Below are 14,076 nucleotides of genomic sequence, written 5' to 3'. Positions count from 1 at the left end.
CCGAGATTACACAGACAAGACAATGGCATTGGGAACATACAGGAGCATGCAGGATGGGCCTGCTGGTCTAAACAATAAAATGTAGCGGACGTGCACAGAAGGCACAGCACTCAGCGTCCAGAGGTGCAGAGAAGTGCGAGTACTTGAAGCTGTTAATTTTATCAGCAACGTTACACCTAACACAGGGGTCCCCAACTCCGGTCCTGGAGGGCCGCAGTGGCTGCAGGTTTTCATTCTAACGCTTTTCTTAATTTGTGACCTGTTTTTGCTGCTAATTAATTCCTTTTCCTCGCATTTTTTTGACTTGTTTCTTTAGGATTTGTTCCTCTGAATTGCTTCATTTCTTTCCTCAAATGGCACCCAAACAGAAATGAAATGTGAAAAGTGAGGGAGCCAACAGAAGACCACCTAAGTCAGGGCCTCAAACTCCAACCAGTTGCTCAATTGGGTGCCGATTCTTGATGTTCATTAGATAGATAGATAGATAGATAGATAGATAGATAGATAGATAGATACTTTATTAATTTAAACCCGTTCTTTAATTCCATGGCTTGTCGCTGCTCTCATTGTGCAATAGTACACATTTTCCTAAACTCTTTTCGTAATTGGTGACCAGGTTTTGTTGCTAATTAACTCCTTTTCCTTTCATTTTCGTTCACTTGTTTTTTAAGATTTGTTCCCTTGAATTTCTTCATTGTTCCCCTGAATTGCTCCATTTCTTTCCTCAAATGGCACCCAAACAGAAATGAACTGTGAAGTGAGGGAGCCAACAGAAGACCAACTAAGTCAGGGCCTCAAACTCCAACCATTTGCTCCATTAGTCACCGATTCTTGTTGTTCATTAAACTCGTTCTTTAATTCCATGGCTTGTTGCTGCTCTCATTGTGCAATAGCAGACATTTCTGAAATTGATGATTTTCTCTTTTCTAAGAGCTCTGGTCAAATGTTTTGGGGATCTGAGCAGATCAGCATTCCTGAGACCTTCACCTTTCTTTATTTTCAAATATTGTGTGATGGATGCCAGTTGTTTTGGCTCATTTTGTATCTCATTATTGTTTGGCTGCTAATTAAGGAAAAAGAAACAATTAAGGAGTCTGGGTCTTCAAGAGCAAGTCAATGAAAATGAATGTAAAAGAAGTTAATTAGCAACAAAAACAGGTCACTAATTAAGAAAAGGGTTAGAATGAAAACCGGGCGGCGTGGTGGCGCAGTGGGTAGCGCTGCTGCCTCGCTGTTAGGAGACCCAGGTTCACTTTCCTGCGTGGAGTTTGCATGCTCTCCCCGTGTCTGCATTGGGTTTCCTCCCACAGTCCAAAGACATGCAGGTTAGGTGCATTGGCGATCCTAATTTGTCCCTAGTGTGTGCTGTGTGTGTGCCCTGTGGTGGGCTGGCACCGTGCCCGGGGTTTGTTTCCTGCCTTGCACCCTGTGTTGGCTGTGATTGGCTCCAGCAGACCCCCGTGACCCTGTGTTAGGATACAGCGGGTTGGATAATAGATGAAAACCTTCAGCCACTGCGGCCCTCCAGCACCGGAGTTGGGGACCCCTGGTCTAGAACGTATTCAAGTTCACACCCTCTTCACTTCACTTTTATCACATTTTGTTCGGCTACAATCATTTAAATTCCCCTCAAACAACACTCAGTACTCCAGAATGACAAAGCGAAAGCAGAATTTTATCAAATTTGTAGACACAAGGATTCAGACCCTTTCATATGCCACTTGGAATGTGGCTCAGATGTACCCCATTTTATTGATCATCACTGAGATGTTTCTACACCTTTTTGTGGTGCCCACCTGTGGTTCGGTTCAACTGATGACCTACTGTATATTAGGAGTGGCACACACCTGTCAATAGCAGGCCCTGCTGTTGAGTAACAACCAAATCATGAAGTCAAACGAATTGCCTACAGAATTTAGAGACCGGTTTGTGTCGAGCAGGGCTACAAAAACATTTCTGCTGCATTAAAGCATCCCAAGGGCACAGCGGCCTCCATAACTCTTAAACGGAGTGAGACTGAAACAACATTAGAGAGTGGGAGCGGGACACCTAACCAAACTGAGCAATCAGGATAGAAGGTCCATGTTAAGAGAGGTGACCAAGAACCAGATGGTCCCTCTGACTGAACTCTGGAAAACCTGTGTGGAGATGGAAGAACCTTCTAGAAGGGACAACCATCACTGTAACATTCCACTAATCCGGTAGCTTTATGGCAGACTGCCAGGTGACACATAAAGGCCAACTTGGAGTTTGCACAAATTCACCTAAAGGACTCTCCTGGGCACGGCCATCAGCAGTGTGTCTGTCTGCGGAGAGAGTGTCGACCACATCAAGAGGTTTACTTACCTTGGTAGTGACATTCATGTCTCTGGTGACTCTTCTTATGAAGTCAGTAGATGGATTAGGAGAGCATGGAGGGGGTCATGAGGTCACTGGAAAGGGGTGTGTGGCGCTCCCGATATCTCTGCAAAAGGACGAAGGTCCAAGTCTTTAGAGTCCTGGTGCTTCCTGTCTTGCCATATGGTTGTGAGACATGGACGCCATCCAGTGATCTGAGATGAAGACTGGACTCCTTCATTACTGTGTCTCTTCAGAGAATCATTGGGTACCGCTGGTTTGACTTTGTGTTGCTCATGGAGTCCCGAATGAGGCACATTACCTGGATTGTGAAGGAGCGTCAGTTACGACATTATAGCCATGTGGTGCGATTACCCGATGGTGATCCGGCTTGTAGGATTCCTCATTGTTGAGGACCTGTTGTGATGTGAAATTTTGCGTACAAGTTGATAAATATTTTGTATGTCTTCATTTGTAACTTAAGCAAAGTAATATTAGTGTTACATTAGTGAGAAGCATTCATGTTTATCCCCCTTTAAGGAACGAGTCTCTTTGAATTTTACGACAGGGTTGGGGTGAAGTGCCTAAAACATGTTTGGTAAATGTTTCTCAACCCCCACAGGAAAGCCAGACTGCCTAGCTGGTAAACTTTAGCTCAAGAAATGGTTTTGGGGGGTGGCAGGTGTGAAGGTATTCTGTCCCCCCCATTGGTCTGAAGTATGGCTGTTTGGAATTGGCCTGTATCAGAAGCCTTTAAGTACCATGACACCCTATTGCAGGGGTACTCAAAGTTTTTGAATGCCGGTCCACATTCAGTTCGCCACCAACCATCGGGGTCCGCTATAGCCAGGTTTACCGTGTAGGTCTGTAGGACTGTAGGTGTAGGAGGCTAGTAATAGATTCAACGCAAATGATAACATTTTTACAGAAGACCAAGACATGCACAAAACATGGAAAACAATTAAAAAAAGTCACATGATTACTTGCAATTAACACACCAATTACAACAGTTGGTACGTAAATGATTGTCACTCAGTGTGAAGTGTGAAACTGTTGTTTCGATTTCATAATGGCAGCATAGTTCTGTGAGTAACCAGTCAGTGCAATTCTTATTGCATTCCTGAGGTTCTGGTCGGTAAATACACTTCGATGTTTCGTCTTGATAGTGTTCATAGTGGAGAACGCACACTCACAAGAATATGTTGAACCAAACATAGTGAGCACGGAAATCGCCAGTTTCTTTGCAGCAGGATACTGAGAATCTGGAACAAACTTTGACCAAAAAATTGTTATGCCGACTTCGTTCAATTTTGCTTTCAAAACGTGAGAAGCTTGCAAATCAGCTGCTTCCATTTGCAACAGTGACAGGTTTGAGTCCATTCACCGTCAGGCTGGACAATGAAAGGATCAGCAACAAACAAAAACACAGGCTTCAGTTTTCTGCAATCCTTAAAATGTTCATCAAACTCGACCTTCAAATGATGTAGAAATGTGGAAATCAACTGAAAACATGCCTGTTGATCAGCTGTCATGCAGCTCTTCAGGTTTGGGAAATGCAGCATCTTGCCACCTTCCAAGTCATTGATGAAAATGCTCAGTTTTGTTTCAAAGGCACAACATTTTTCTTGCAATTCGACAATGGTTTTGTCTGCACCCTGAAGTGACAAATTCAGTGTATTTATATGTCCCATAATATCAACAAGAAATGCCAGCAGTGCGACCTTGTCACTGTCTTGAATAAATGTTAAAAATTCTGCAGCTTCTTTGTATTCAAGGACTGCAGGAAATCAGCTACATCTTCACGGAGATTCCAGAACCTTTCCAACACACGGCCCTTGCTTAACCATCTGACGTCATTGTGAAGCAGCAAATCTCCAAATTCTGCAGACATCTCTTCAAGAAAAGAACGAAACAGATGATGCTGCAGAGACGAATTACATCGTAAAAAATTCACTAATCTCACAAGAGTAGACATCACTTCCGCCAGTTCGTCACAAAGTTTTGAACAGAGGGCAGACTGATGAATGATGCAGTGATAAGCAACAAGGTTGGGCTGAAGTGCCTTCATATGAGTGACAAGTCCCCTATCTTTACCAGTCATTGCTGGTGCCCCGTCTGTTGTAAGGGAAACCATATTTGTTACATCCAATCCAGCTGCGTGCATAAACTGCGATAATGCTGAAAACACGTCCTCACCGCGGGTCTGTTTTGCTAGCGGTAGTAATGCCAGAAACTCTTCAACAAAATTATGGCCATCAAAAAAATCTTGTGAACATACAGAGTTGAGACATGTCAGTTTTATCAGTGGATTCATCGCACGCGAGAGCAAACAATTTAGCCTGTTTAAGATCTGATTATTAACTGACCACCGACCACATGTGAATTTCCCATTGGGATTAATAAAGTATCTATCTATCTATCTATCTATCTATCTATCTATCTATCTATCTATCTATCTATCTATCTATCTATCTATCTATTGTCAGAAAGGTCATCTGCACGACGACTAGCAGTACTGTCTGATAATGGTATCTGCTGAATCAGTTCAACACACTTTTGTCGCTAAACAGAACCGAAGAAGCAGACATCATGCATTCTTTAACAACCTCTGCATCAGTAAATGCTTTCTTATGTCTGCCAAGAACCCAAACAATGCGTAGCGAAGCTTCTGTAACATTTGACTGTGTGGTGGTCGCTTTCGTCATCAGCGATGAACTCGCTACCAACGACGACTTAAGGACGTCGATCTTATGCGAACGGAGCTCTGACTTTGGTGGATAGTTCGCATTGTAAAAAAGACCAAAAAATGCCAGATGACCAAACGCAAATTTTATATGCCAAACAGTTTTCAAAAATGCCAGATTTCAGTTATTTGGCATAAAAAATACCAGTTGGCAACCCTGCTACAGAGTAAATAATAAAACAACAATAATTTTGGTGCTTTTATATTCGGACTTTTGACTTACGCAGAAGACAGTCGCGGTCCGCCAAAAACGTCTTGGTGGTCCGGATTGTGGACCGCGGTCCGCCGTTTGAGTACCCCTACCCTATTGGCTTTAGGGGTTGGACAGAAAATCTATATATTTCTCTCTCTCTTACCAAACTGATGAAAGATCATCTCACACACCAAGAACTGAAACAGACAACACAATGAAGAGCACAGCCAGGCAGGCATATTGAGACAGGCATGCGGCCTGTTCTGGAGAAAGCGGACCACAAATGATGCCTTAACTAGGGACATTTTTAAGTAACCAACAAGTTTGTGTGCCGCCTGAAACTACACATCAACAATTATCAGGTTGTATGGTTGCCAATATTCACTTGTACTTTACCTATTGTTATTGTTTATGAATATTATCAATAATACATTATCCAATTGTAACTTAACTCCTTGTCTTTTACTACGTCTAATTTCCTGAGGTTATAAAAGGGATGGTGGGGAGAAGTTATATGGTACAGTACCTTATAAACAGTGCGAAGTCTGTAGGATTTGTGGGATTTGAGGAATTCTGCAAAGGCTACAAATTAATAATACAAAATGGGAAAGTGGAGTAATATAAATAATCTACCAAGACAAAACGGAGCCCAAGTGGCTGGAGCAGGCCAAGGGGATGCCCACGTAACACCTGCTTGCGGCAGATGGTGGGTCATTTCCGGTGGGTGGAATTGGGCCGCGTGTCTGCCTGGGGGGTTGCCAGCAGGGATCCCGAGCAGTTTTGTCGTGTGGTGGGTGCGGCAAAATGCTGTACCATTGTATGCTCCCCGTCCTGACTCTCTGAATACAAGAAATAAGACTCTCTGGTTTGATTCAACTGTATGACCTCAGTTCTAAGCATCATGTGTGCTCATCACTTGCACAGCACCATTCCAACACTGACACACGATGGCGGTATCATCATGCTGTGGCGTTGCCTTTCAGTAACAGGGACTCGGAGACTTAGTCAGGTTTAAGGGAAAGCTGAATGGGGAGGAGGGTGGCATGGTAGATAGATAGATAGATAGATAGATAGATAGATAGATACTTTATTAATCCCAATGGGAAATTCACATGGTGGCGCAGTGGGTAGTGCTGCTGCCTCGCAGTTAGGAGACCCTGGTTCGCTTCCCGGGTCCTCCCTGCGTGGAGTTTGCATGTTCTCCCCGTGTCTGCGTGGGTTTCCTCTGGGTGCTCCGGTTCCCTCCCACAGTCCAAAGACATGCAGGTTAGGTGGATTGGCGATCCTAAATTGTCCCTAGAGTGTGCTTGGTGTGTGGGTGTGTGTGTGTGTGCGCCCTGCCCGGGGTTTGTTTCTTGCCTTGCGCCCTGTGTTGCCTGGGATTGGCTCCAGCAGACCCCCGTGACCCTGTAGTTAGGATATAGCGGGTTGGATAATGGATGGATGGATAGATGGGGTGGAAGAGTATGGAAATTATCCTTAATGAAAACCTGCCTCTGAGTGCTATGGACCTCAGACTGGGCGGAAGGTTCACCTTCCAACAGGACAATGTCTCTAAGCGACAACTCTGGGAATTTCCTTTTGTGGCCCAGACTTGAACCAAATCGAACATCTCTGGCAGTGGACCACCAAAGGTCCCCATCCAACTTGACAGAACTTGAGAAGACCTACAGAGGAGAATCCCCAAAATGCAGTTGTGTGAGGCTTGTCGCGTCAGACCCAGGAAGACTCTGGGCTGAAATCTAAGGGGCTTCAACTAAGTATTAACGAAAGGGTCCGAGTACGTATGTCAGTGGGAAATTTCATTTTTTTTATTAAAAAAAAAAAAAATTTTGCCAAAAATCCCATTTTCACTTTATTATTCGGGGGTATTGGGTGTAGCTTGAGGGGAAAAAAAAAATTAAATGATTTTTGTCTAAAACTGCAAGATAACTAAATGTCTTAAAAGCGAAGGGGTCCAAATACTTTGTGGAGACACTGTAGACGCACTCTCTCAATCGATTACGAGAACGGCTTACTTCAGTCCAGTGTCATAGGAGGCATCGGGCGCTAATTTGTCATTTAGTCACAGAGACAACAAATACAGTGACGTTACATACGTTAATGCTGAACACATCTAAGACTTAAAACACGACATTCTCACCAGATAACATTTAGGAGTCACATTTATATTACACAATAATAAATTAGTAAGTCATTAAGAAACGATTCATAATTAGGAATGTTTTAAACATTACATAGTCAAAAGAAGACAATTATCATAGTTAAATATCAAAGCAGCCAAACCTAAAAAGTTCTGGAAAAAAAAAAAATTCCTGGTAAGCAACTTTAATTAACAGCTAAATTTATAAAGAAAATAAAAAAATAATTATTTTTCCTATTTACATGCTCCTGTACAGTAAAATGAATCTGCTTTGACTTAACAAAAGCTCTTAAATTAAGACACAGTGATTTTTACGATAAAATTGTTAAAGCATTCTAAAAATACACATAATAACAGATACTCAAACATAACAACAACTGGACAAGTGACCTTAGAAAACGAAGAGGCTGGTGGTGTGCTTAAGCTCGGTGTGGGAAAACATCCAGAGTTTTTTTAAGTTCATTGTAACTCCAGTGGAGCTGCTCCACTTCCGACTTATGACGAGAACGCGTCGCCTCCAGCTCTGCCAACAAATGCTCATTTGTCGAAACCAATGTTCTGAAGGGGAAACAAAAAAACAAAAAAAGCGTCTGTTATGTTTGTGCCCACCCGAGCCACTTTTGCTTGTGTTCTTTATAGCATCTGCTTATTCATTCATAGGAGACAAAAATAACGGTAAATAAAATGTAAATCGTTCCGGCCCAATAAACAAAGCGTTGCGTTCTTTGGACTTTACATTTGTGAAGAATGTTGCTTTCAATACAACTGAATGACCCTCCACTCCAGTGCGTCTAGTCTGTTTTTACATGAAAACTCCACCCATGCCAGTCACCATGAACAGAAAAGAGAAACGTAGCCTTCCCGCTGGAAAGACAGTGCCGAGAATCTTAATACATTTTTTTTCCGCCGTTCTTTTGTTGTCATAAACATACAAACATGGAAAGTACGTTTTATTACATCAACCTTTGCTGCTTCGAAATGGATGCACTGGTAAAATCCCATTATAACGAATACCGAAGTAATGAAATTTCAAGAATAACGAATACTTTTTGTTGGCCTGAACAAAAGTTCATACAACATTTCATTTTAATGAAATGTAAATTTCAGTGTAACAAACGTTTTGTTCGACCAAAAATGGCCAACGAAGATAATAATGCGATGCAAAGAATATTTAATGCCAAAACACACACACTTTCCACGCTGCATCTCGGGAACCCTCCAACAGGCTGTCTCAAACAAAATGACTGTCTGTTGCGAAATTTCTGGTCTCGGCGAGAGTGTAAACGTGGCATCATACGCAGTGTTGTGCTTGAACGAGTTCAAAAGAGCGCCTTCATTGAACAAGCTCATTTTTCTAAGAATGGTGAACTTAACGTTACTTATTTGCAAGTGAAGAACTTGAACGTGAGCTTGTTCAGTTTTATGTGACATTCTAGATCTGGTTTAGCTCCAGATTAAATGTTTTGCTTTACCCTGTAATGTAGGGGTGGAGGCGAATCCGAATACGGTATTCAGATAAGCACAAACAGTGGATTTTTACAAATACAGTGGAACCTCGGGTCACGAACGCCTCGGTACACGTACAACTCGGTTTACGACCAAAAAGTTCGCCAAACTTTTGCCTCGGTTCACAACCACACACTCGGTATACGAACAAGCCAGTTTCCCTTTCGGTTTGTGCGCGCTGATGATTTCTGCATGTGTTGCATTGTTCTCGGTCAGACGTGAACTGCTGCAATGTAAGAGAGAGAGAGAGAGAGCAGGCAGGCTCGTGTGCTAGAGAGAGAGAGAGAGAGCAGGCAGGCTCGTGTGCTGATGAGAGAGAGAGAGAGAGAGAGAGAGAGAGAGAGAGAGCAGGCAGGCTCGTGTGCTGATATGAGAGAGAGAGAGAGAGAGAGAGAAGGCAGGCTCGTGTGCTGATATGAGAGAGAGAGAGAGAGAGAGAGAGAGAGCAGGCAGGCTCGTGTGCTGATGAGAGAGAGAGAGAGAGAGCAGGCAGGCTCGTGTGCTGATGAGAGAGAGAGAGAGAGAGAGAGAGAGAGAGAGAGAGAGAGAGCAGGCAGGCTCGTGTGCTGATGAGAGAGAGAGAGAGAGAGAGAGAGAGAGAGAGCAGGCAGGCTCGTGTGCTGATATGAGAGAGAGAGAGAGAGAGAGAGAGAGAGAGAGAGAGAGCAGGCAGGCTCGTGTGCTGATGAGAGAGAGAGAGAGAGAGAGAGAGCAGGCAGGCTCGTGTGCTGATGAAAGAGAGAGAGAGAGAGAGAGAGAGAGAGAGCAGGCAGGCTCGTGTGCTGATGAGAGAGAGAGAGAGAGAGAGAGAAGGCAGGCTCGTGTGCTGATGAGAGAGAGAGAGAGAGAGAGAGAGAGAAGGCAGGCTCGTGTGCTGATGAGAGAGAGAGAGAGAGAGAGAGAGAGCAGGCAGGCTCGTGTGCTGATGAGAGAGAGAGAGAGAGAGAGAGAGAGCAGGCAGGCTCGTGTGCTGATGAGAGAGAGAGAGAGAGAGAGCAGGCAGGCTCGTGTGCTGATGAGAGAGAGAGAGAGAGAGAGAGAGAGAGAGCAGGCAGGCTCGTGTGCTGATGAGAGAGAGAGAGACAGAGAGAGAGAGCAGGCAGGCTCGTGTGCTGATGAGAGAGCGCGTGCAGCTGAGAGCGAGCCTGTACGTGCAGCTGAGCAGGGAGCCTGGGTGTTTGTCAGTGTTATTCAATGTTTTTACATTAGTTTACTATTACACTGTGCATTCTGTGGTGTAATTAACTATATTTGTGCTTAAAAATATTTAAAAAAATATATTTACATACAGTTCATACGGTCTGGAACGGATTAATTGTATTTACATACAATCCTATGGGGGAAATTGCTTCGGATCATGACCAATTCGGTTTACGACCAGAGGTTTGGAACGAATTATGGTCGTGAACCGAGGTTCCACTGTATTTATTTCGTACGAATTTCTTGCAATTTATTCGTAATCGGAAAAAATAACGTAAAATCAAACAGGCGCTGTCTGTGTCTGCCTGCTTGTGCTTACACTGCACCCCCGCTGACACAGCATGCGGTGAAGCTCCGCTTTTGCTTTTAGGAAAACGTTGTACTTTGCGAGGCAACTTTATATTTTTCCCTGTTGGACATGCGATATGTGACATGAATTTTGAATGGCAGTGTAATAAGTTAGTTTACCTACACGTTGGTCCCACAGTCACCATTTGTGTCACACAGTTTGAAATAGAGCAGTAATTTATATGTATACTTGCATCTATTTCATTTTTGACTGGGAGAATATTAGCATATATGGCTATACGTGTTATAACTCAATAAAGTGTATTTACATTAAAAAAGTCTTCATAATTATTGTATTTAATTCAAGAACACTGTAATAACCTAATATAAGGCATGCAAAATTGAAAAAAGTAAGCTCACGGGTCATTTCTTCTCATTCCTTAAAAAAAACAAAATGACCTGAACATGAACGAGTTCAAAATTGAACTTTAATCTGTGTGAACTGAACTTTGAGCTAGTTCTTGTGAGGTGTGACCTTGCGCAACTCTGATCATACAAATAGCCAAATTCTGAAGCAGTGCTCCAACATGCACCACGTGGGTAGTTGTGTCGTGTACGGATACTGTAGTGTTCCAAGTTTCTTAGTGGTTCTCAATGTGTTCTTTGAGATGAAAAACAAAAGAAGTGAGAAACAGCGTCCGTTTACGCTGAAAGAAAAAAATGAACAATTCTGGAAACATTTGATAACGGAATGAAGAAAAACTATGTGGAGAAAGCATTCGTAAACGCGCCTTCACTTCATCTAATGTCTCGTTTTAATCCTGTATTATCATTCCTGTATTTTTATAAAAAAAAAGTTAAATATACAGGCAGTCCCCGGGTTACGTACGAGATAGGGACTGTAGGTTTGTACTTAAGTTGAATTTGTATGTAAGTCGGAACAGGTACATATTTTAATAAATGGTATTGTTGACCGACTGTAACCAAGTGCTCTGCCAATGAATGATGGAGTGTCAGCTCTCTCTGACCTTTTTATTATTTCTGCTTTATTTTCAATGGTGATGGTTTTTCTCTTCTTTACTGTATCACCAGCATTTGCATCATTTGTATTTCAGAGACATTCTTGAAGGGTGAAGACAAAAGGTTAAGATGAGCTCTTCTGCACAGCACTGTACACGCTATCACAGCAGGAAGGCACCTGTCAACACGTCTGATGTACTGACATAACACAACTTCCTGCTATGTGCGTAACAGTACAAGCAGGCTTGCTATTGAGAATGAATGGGGGCGGCGAGGGGCGGTTCATCACCAGCCCACCTCACAGTCACCTCCACTACAGTATGCTGCTTGCAGTGTCCGCTCACTGAGAATGAACATGGTGTGGCCAAAGGCGTGTAGTGAATCGCCCAACCCAAACTCAACAGGCAGCCATCCGAGGCACACTACAATGCTACCCCCGCTGCCCCGTTCAGCCACAACTGGGTCACCGCTTGCAGCATTACCAGCCGTGTGTGTTGGGCAGGCAGTAAAAAGCCCCCCTCCGCTCCTTCCAGCCTGCGTCCAGTCAGGAGCAGAACCTGCGGCGGCATAGTGGGCGGGCAGCGAACCATCGTCCTGCACACGAGCGACAGCTGTGGCCCTGGTGACTATGGACCACGGGTCACCGCTTGCCACCGGGAGCCACCTAAGGAACACTACACTGCATGAGCAGCGAAATCGCACCCCTCTAGCCACCGCTTGCAGCATCCCCGGGCCGAAGTTGATGGAGCGGCAGTTACTGAGGCGCATGTGTCGCAGCTGTGTCCTCGTTCGTAAGTCGCAGGTTGGATGTCCTTAACCTGGGGACTACCTTTTTTTGCAGTTTTTTTTATACAAGTTTTGTCGAGCCTGGGTCACAGAGTTGCTTGAGAGACAGGACGGTGTCCAGGTTTTCAAGGAAAATACAGATACTTTATTACTGTGTAGAGAAGGCAGGAACAGTCTCAAGACTTCACTCACAATTGGAGCCATTACTTCAACCAATTACTTTGCCCTTGGTTTACTGGTTACCAGAACACAGCAAAGCAGCCACGGTATTGTCCTAGTGCTGGTGCCATTAGAGATGGCAAATCACTGGCGACCCTAGTCACAATAGTATACGTGTTTTCCCCATATTCATTATAACAAAATTTCCAGTACAACGAAATATTTTTATGGTCCCAAGAGTTTTGTTACAAAAGTATTCCACCTGTATTTGGTAGGTTTTAAGGCTTTTGTTTCATGTTTCTTCAAGTGCTTTATTGACCCTCACGGTAAGCTACCGGGGGAGATGCTCTTTTCATTTTACAAATCATGCTTCACTTGAATGTATGCCACAATTCTGAAAAAATAATGGACTTCAAACATTCCTTACTTATATCCTTTAATAGCAAGGATATCGAATGACATTGCTTCTTATCGTCTAACTTGAATCCCTGCACTGGTCGTGCCAGCTGAGATTCTGATGCAGTGGGTGAGTTTTGCCCAAAAAGAAAAAAATCTGCTTTCTGCAATGATATTGCTAATAGGAGTTACTCATGTTCTTGTTCCATGTCACAATTTGAGGTGCTAAGTTTAATTTGATGAAATATAAGAATTATTTGGCAAAAAAAAAAAAAAAAAAAAAATAACATAAAACTCTTGTTAAAAAGATTCAGCTTCCTCAGACATAAAAGGCTAACTTAATGAGTTATTTTTCATATTTTAATGAATGCTGAATTTCACGTGACTTTCAATGATAGCATTTCCAATGAAGGGTAACAGCATTACTTCTAACTGTTTTTGTGAAAGGTTATTAAGAACATACCTGTGACTTTCTTGTAGCATACTTGTTAACTCCTGTATTGTGTCAAAATGCTGAAGTTGTCTCTTCAGGCTGTCAATTTCTATCATCAGCTGCTGATTGTGACTTTGCAACTCTAAATGAAAACACCTCAAGTCAGAAAAGAAATAGTAGCAAGATTTCACAAAAAGACAAATATTTTGGGATCTACACGAAAGATACTTTTTAGGTAATCCTATCTAGCATTGGGTGAGGTCCCCCTTTTGCCTCTTCAAGGAATGGATTCATCACGATGCTAGAAATGTTCCTTTGAAGTTTTGGTCCATGCCAAATCAGTAGCATCATGAAGTTCCCGCAGATTTTTCACCCAAACATTCATACCATGAACCTCCTTTTGCACCGCACCCTAAATGTACTCAACTACACGGAGTGCTGGGCACTGTGCAGGCTGCTGGAGTAAAGTGAAGTCATGCTTGTGGAACCATTGTGAGATTAGGTTTGCTTTGCGGCATGGTGCATTACCTTGATGGAAGTGCCCATCTGAAAAAGGACTGTGGCTATAACTAAATGCGCACAGAGAAAACAATCATGTTTATGCATGCTATGGCATTCAATTGGCACTTACCTGGTAATAAGTAGTTTAATGTCAGTCAGTCATTTTCCAATCTGCTATATCCTAACACAGGGTCATGGGTGTCTGCTGGAGCCAATCCTAGCCAGCACATGGCACAAGGCAGGAACAAATCCCTGGGCAGGGCGCCAGCCCACCGCAGGGCGCACACACACACACACCAAGCACACACTAGGGACAATTTTAGGATCGTCAATGCACCTAACCTGCATGTCTTTGAACTGTGGGAGGAAAC

General features: G+C 43.2%; 1 protein-coding gene across 1 annotated transcript in view; it reads right to left on the bottom strand.

Moving 5' to 3' along the window:
* Positions 1-7,370: 7,370 nt before the first annotated feature.
* Positions 7,371-14,076, bottom strand: part of cep72 (centrosomal protein 72) — a 40,719-nt gene continuing 34,013 nt past the window's right edge. Inside the window, exons 14-15 of the mRNA XM_028817704.2 lie at positions 13,235-13,346; positions 7,371-7,974 (exon numbers count right to left, since the gene is read on the bottom strand). Coding sequence (XP_028673537.2) covers positions 7,836-7,974; positions 13,235-13,346 — 251 coding nt within the window. The 3' untranslated portion in view covers positions 7,371-7,835. The remainder of the gene's footprint in view (positions 7,975-13,234; positions 13,347-14,076) is intronic.

The sequence above is a fragment of the Erpetoichthys calabaricus genome, chromosome 13, assembly GCF_900747795.2.
Source record: "Erpetoichthys calabaricus chromosome 13, fErpCal1.3, whole genome shotgun sequence".
NCBI classification, from domain to species: domain Eukaryota; kingdom Metazoa; phylum Chordata; class Cladistia; order Polypteriformes; family Polypteridae; genus Erpetoichthys; species Erpetoichthys calabaricus.
The sequence above is the reverse complement of the archived record's forward strand: the minus strand, read 5'-3'. Positions and strand labels throughout refer to the sequence as shown.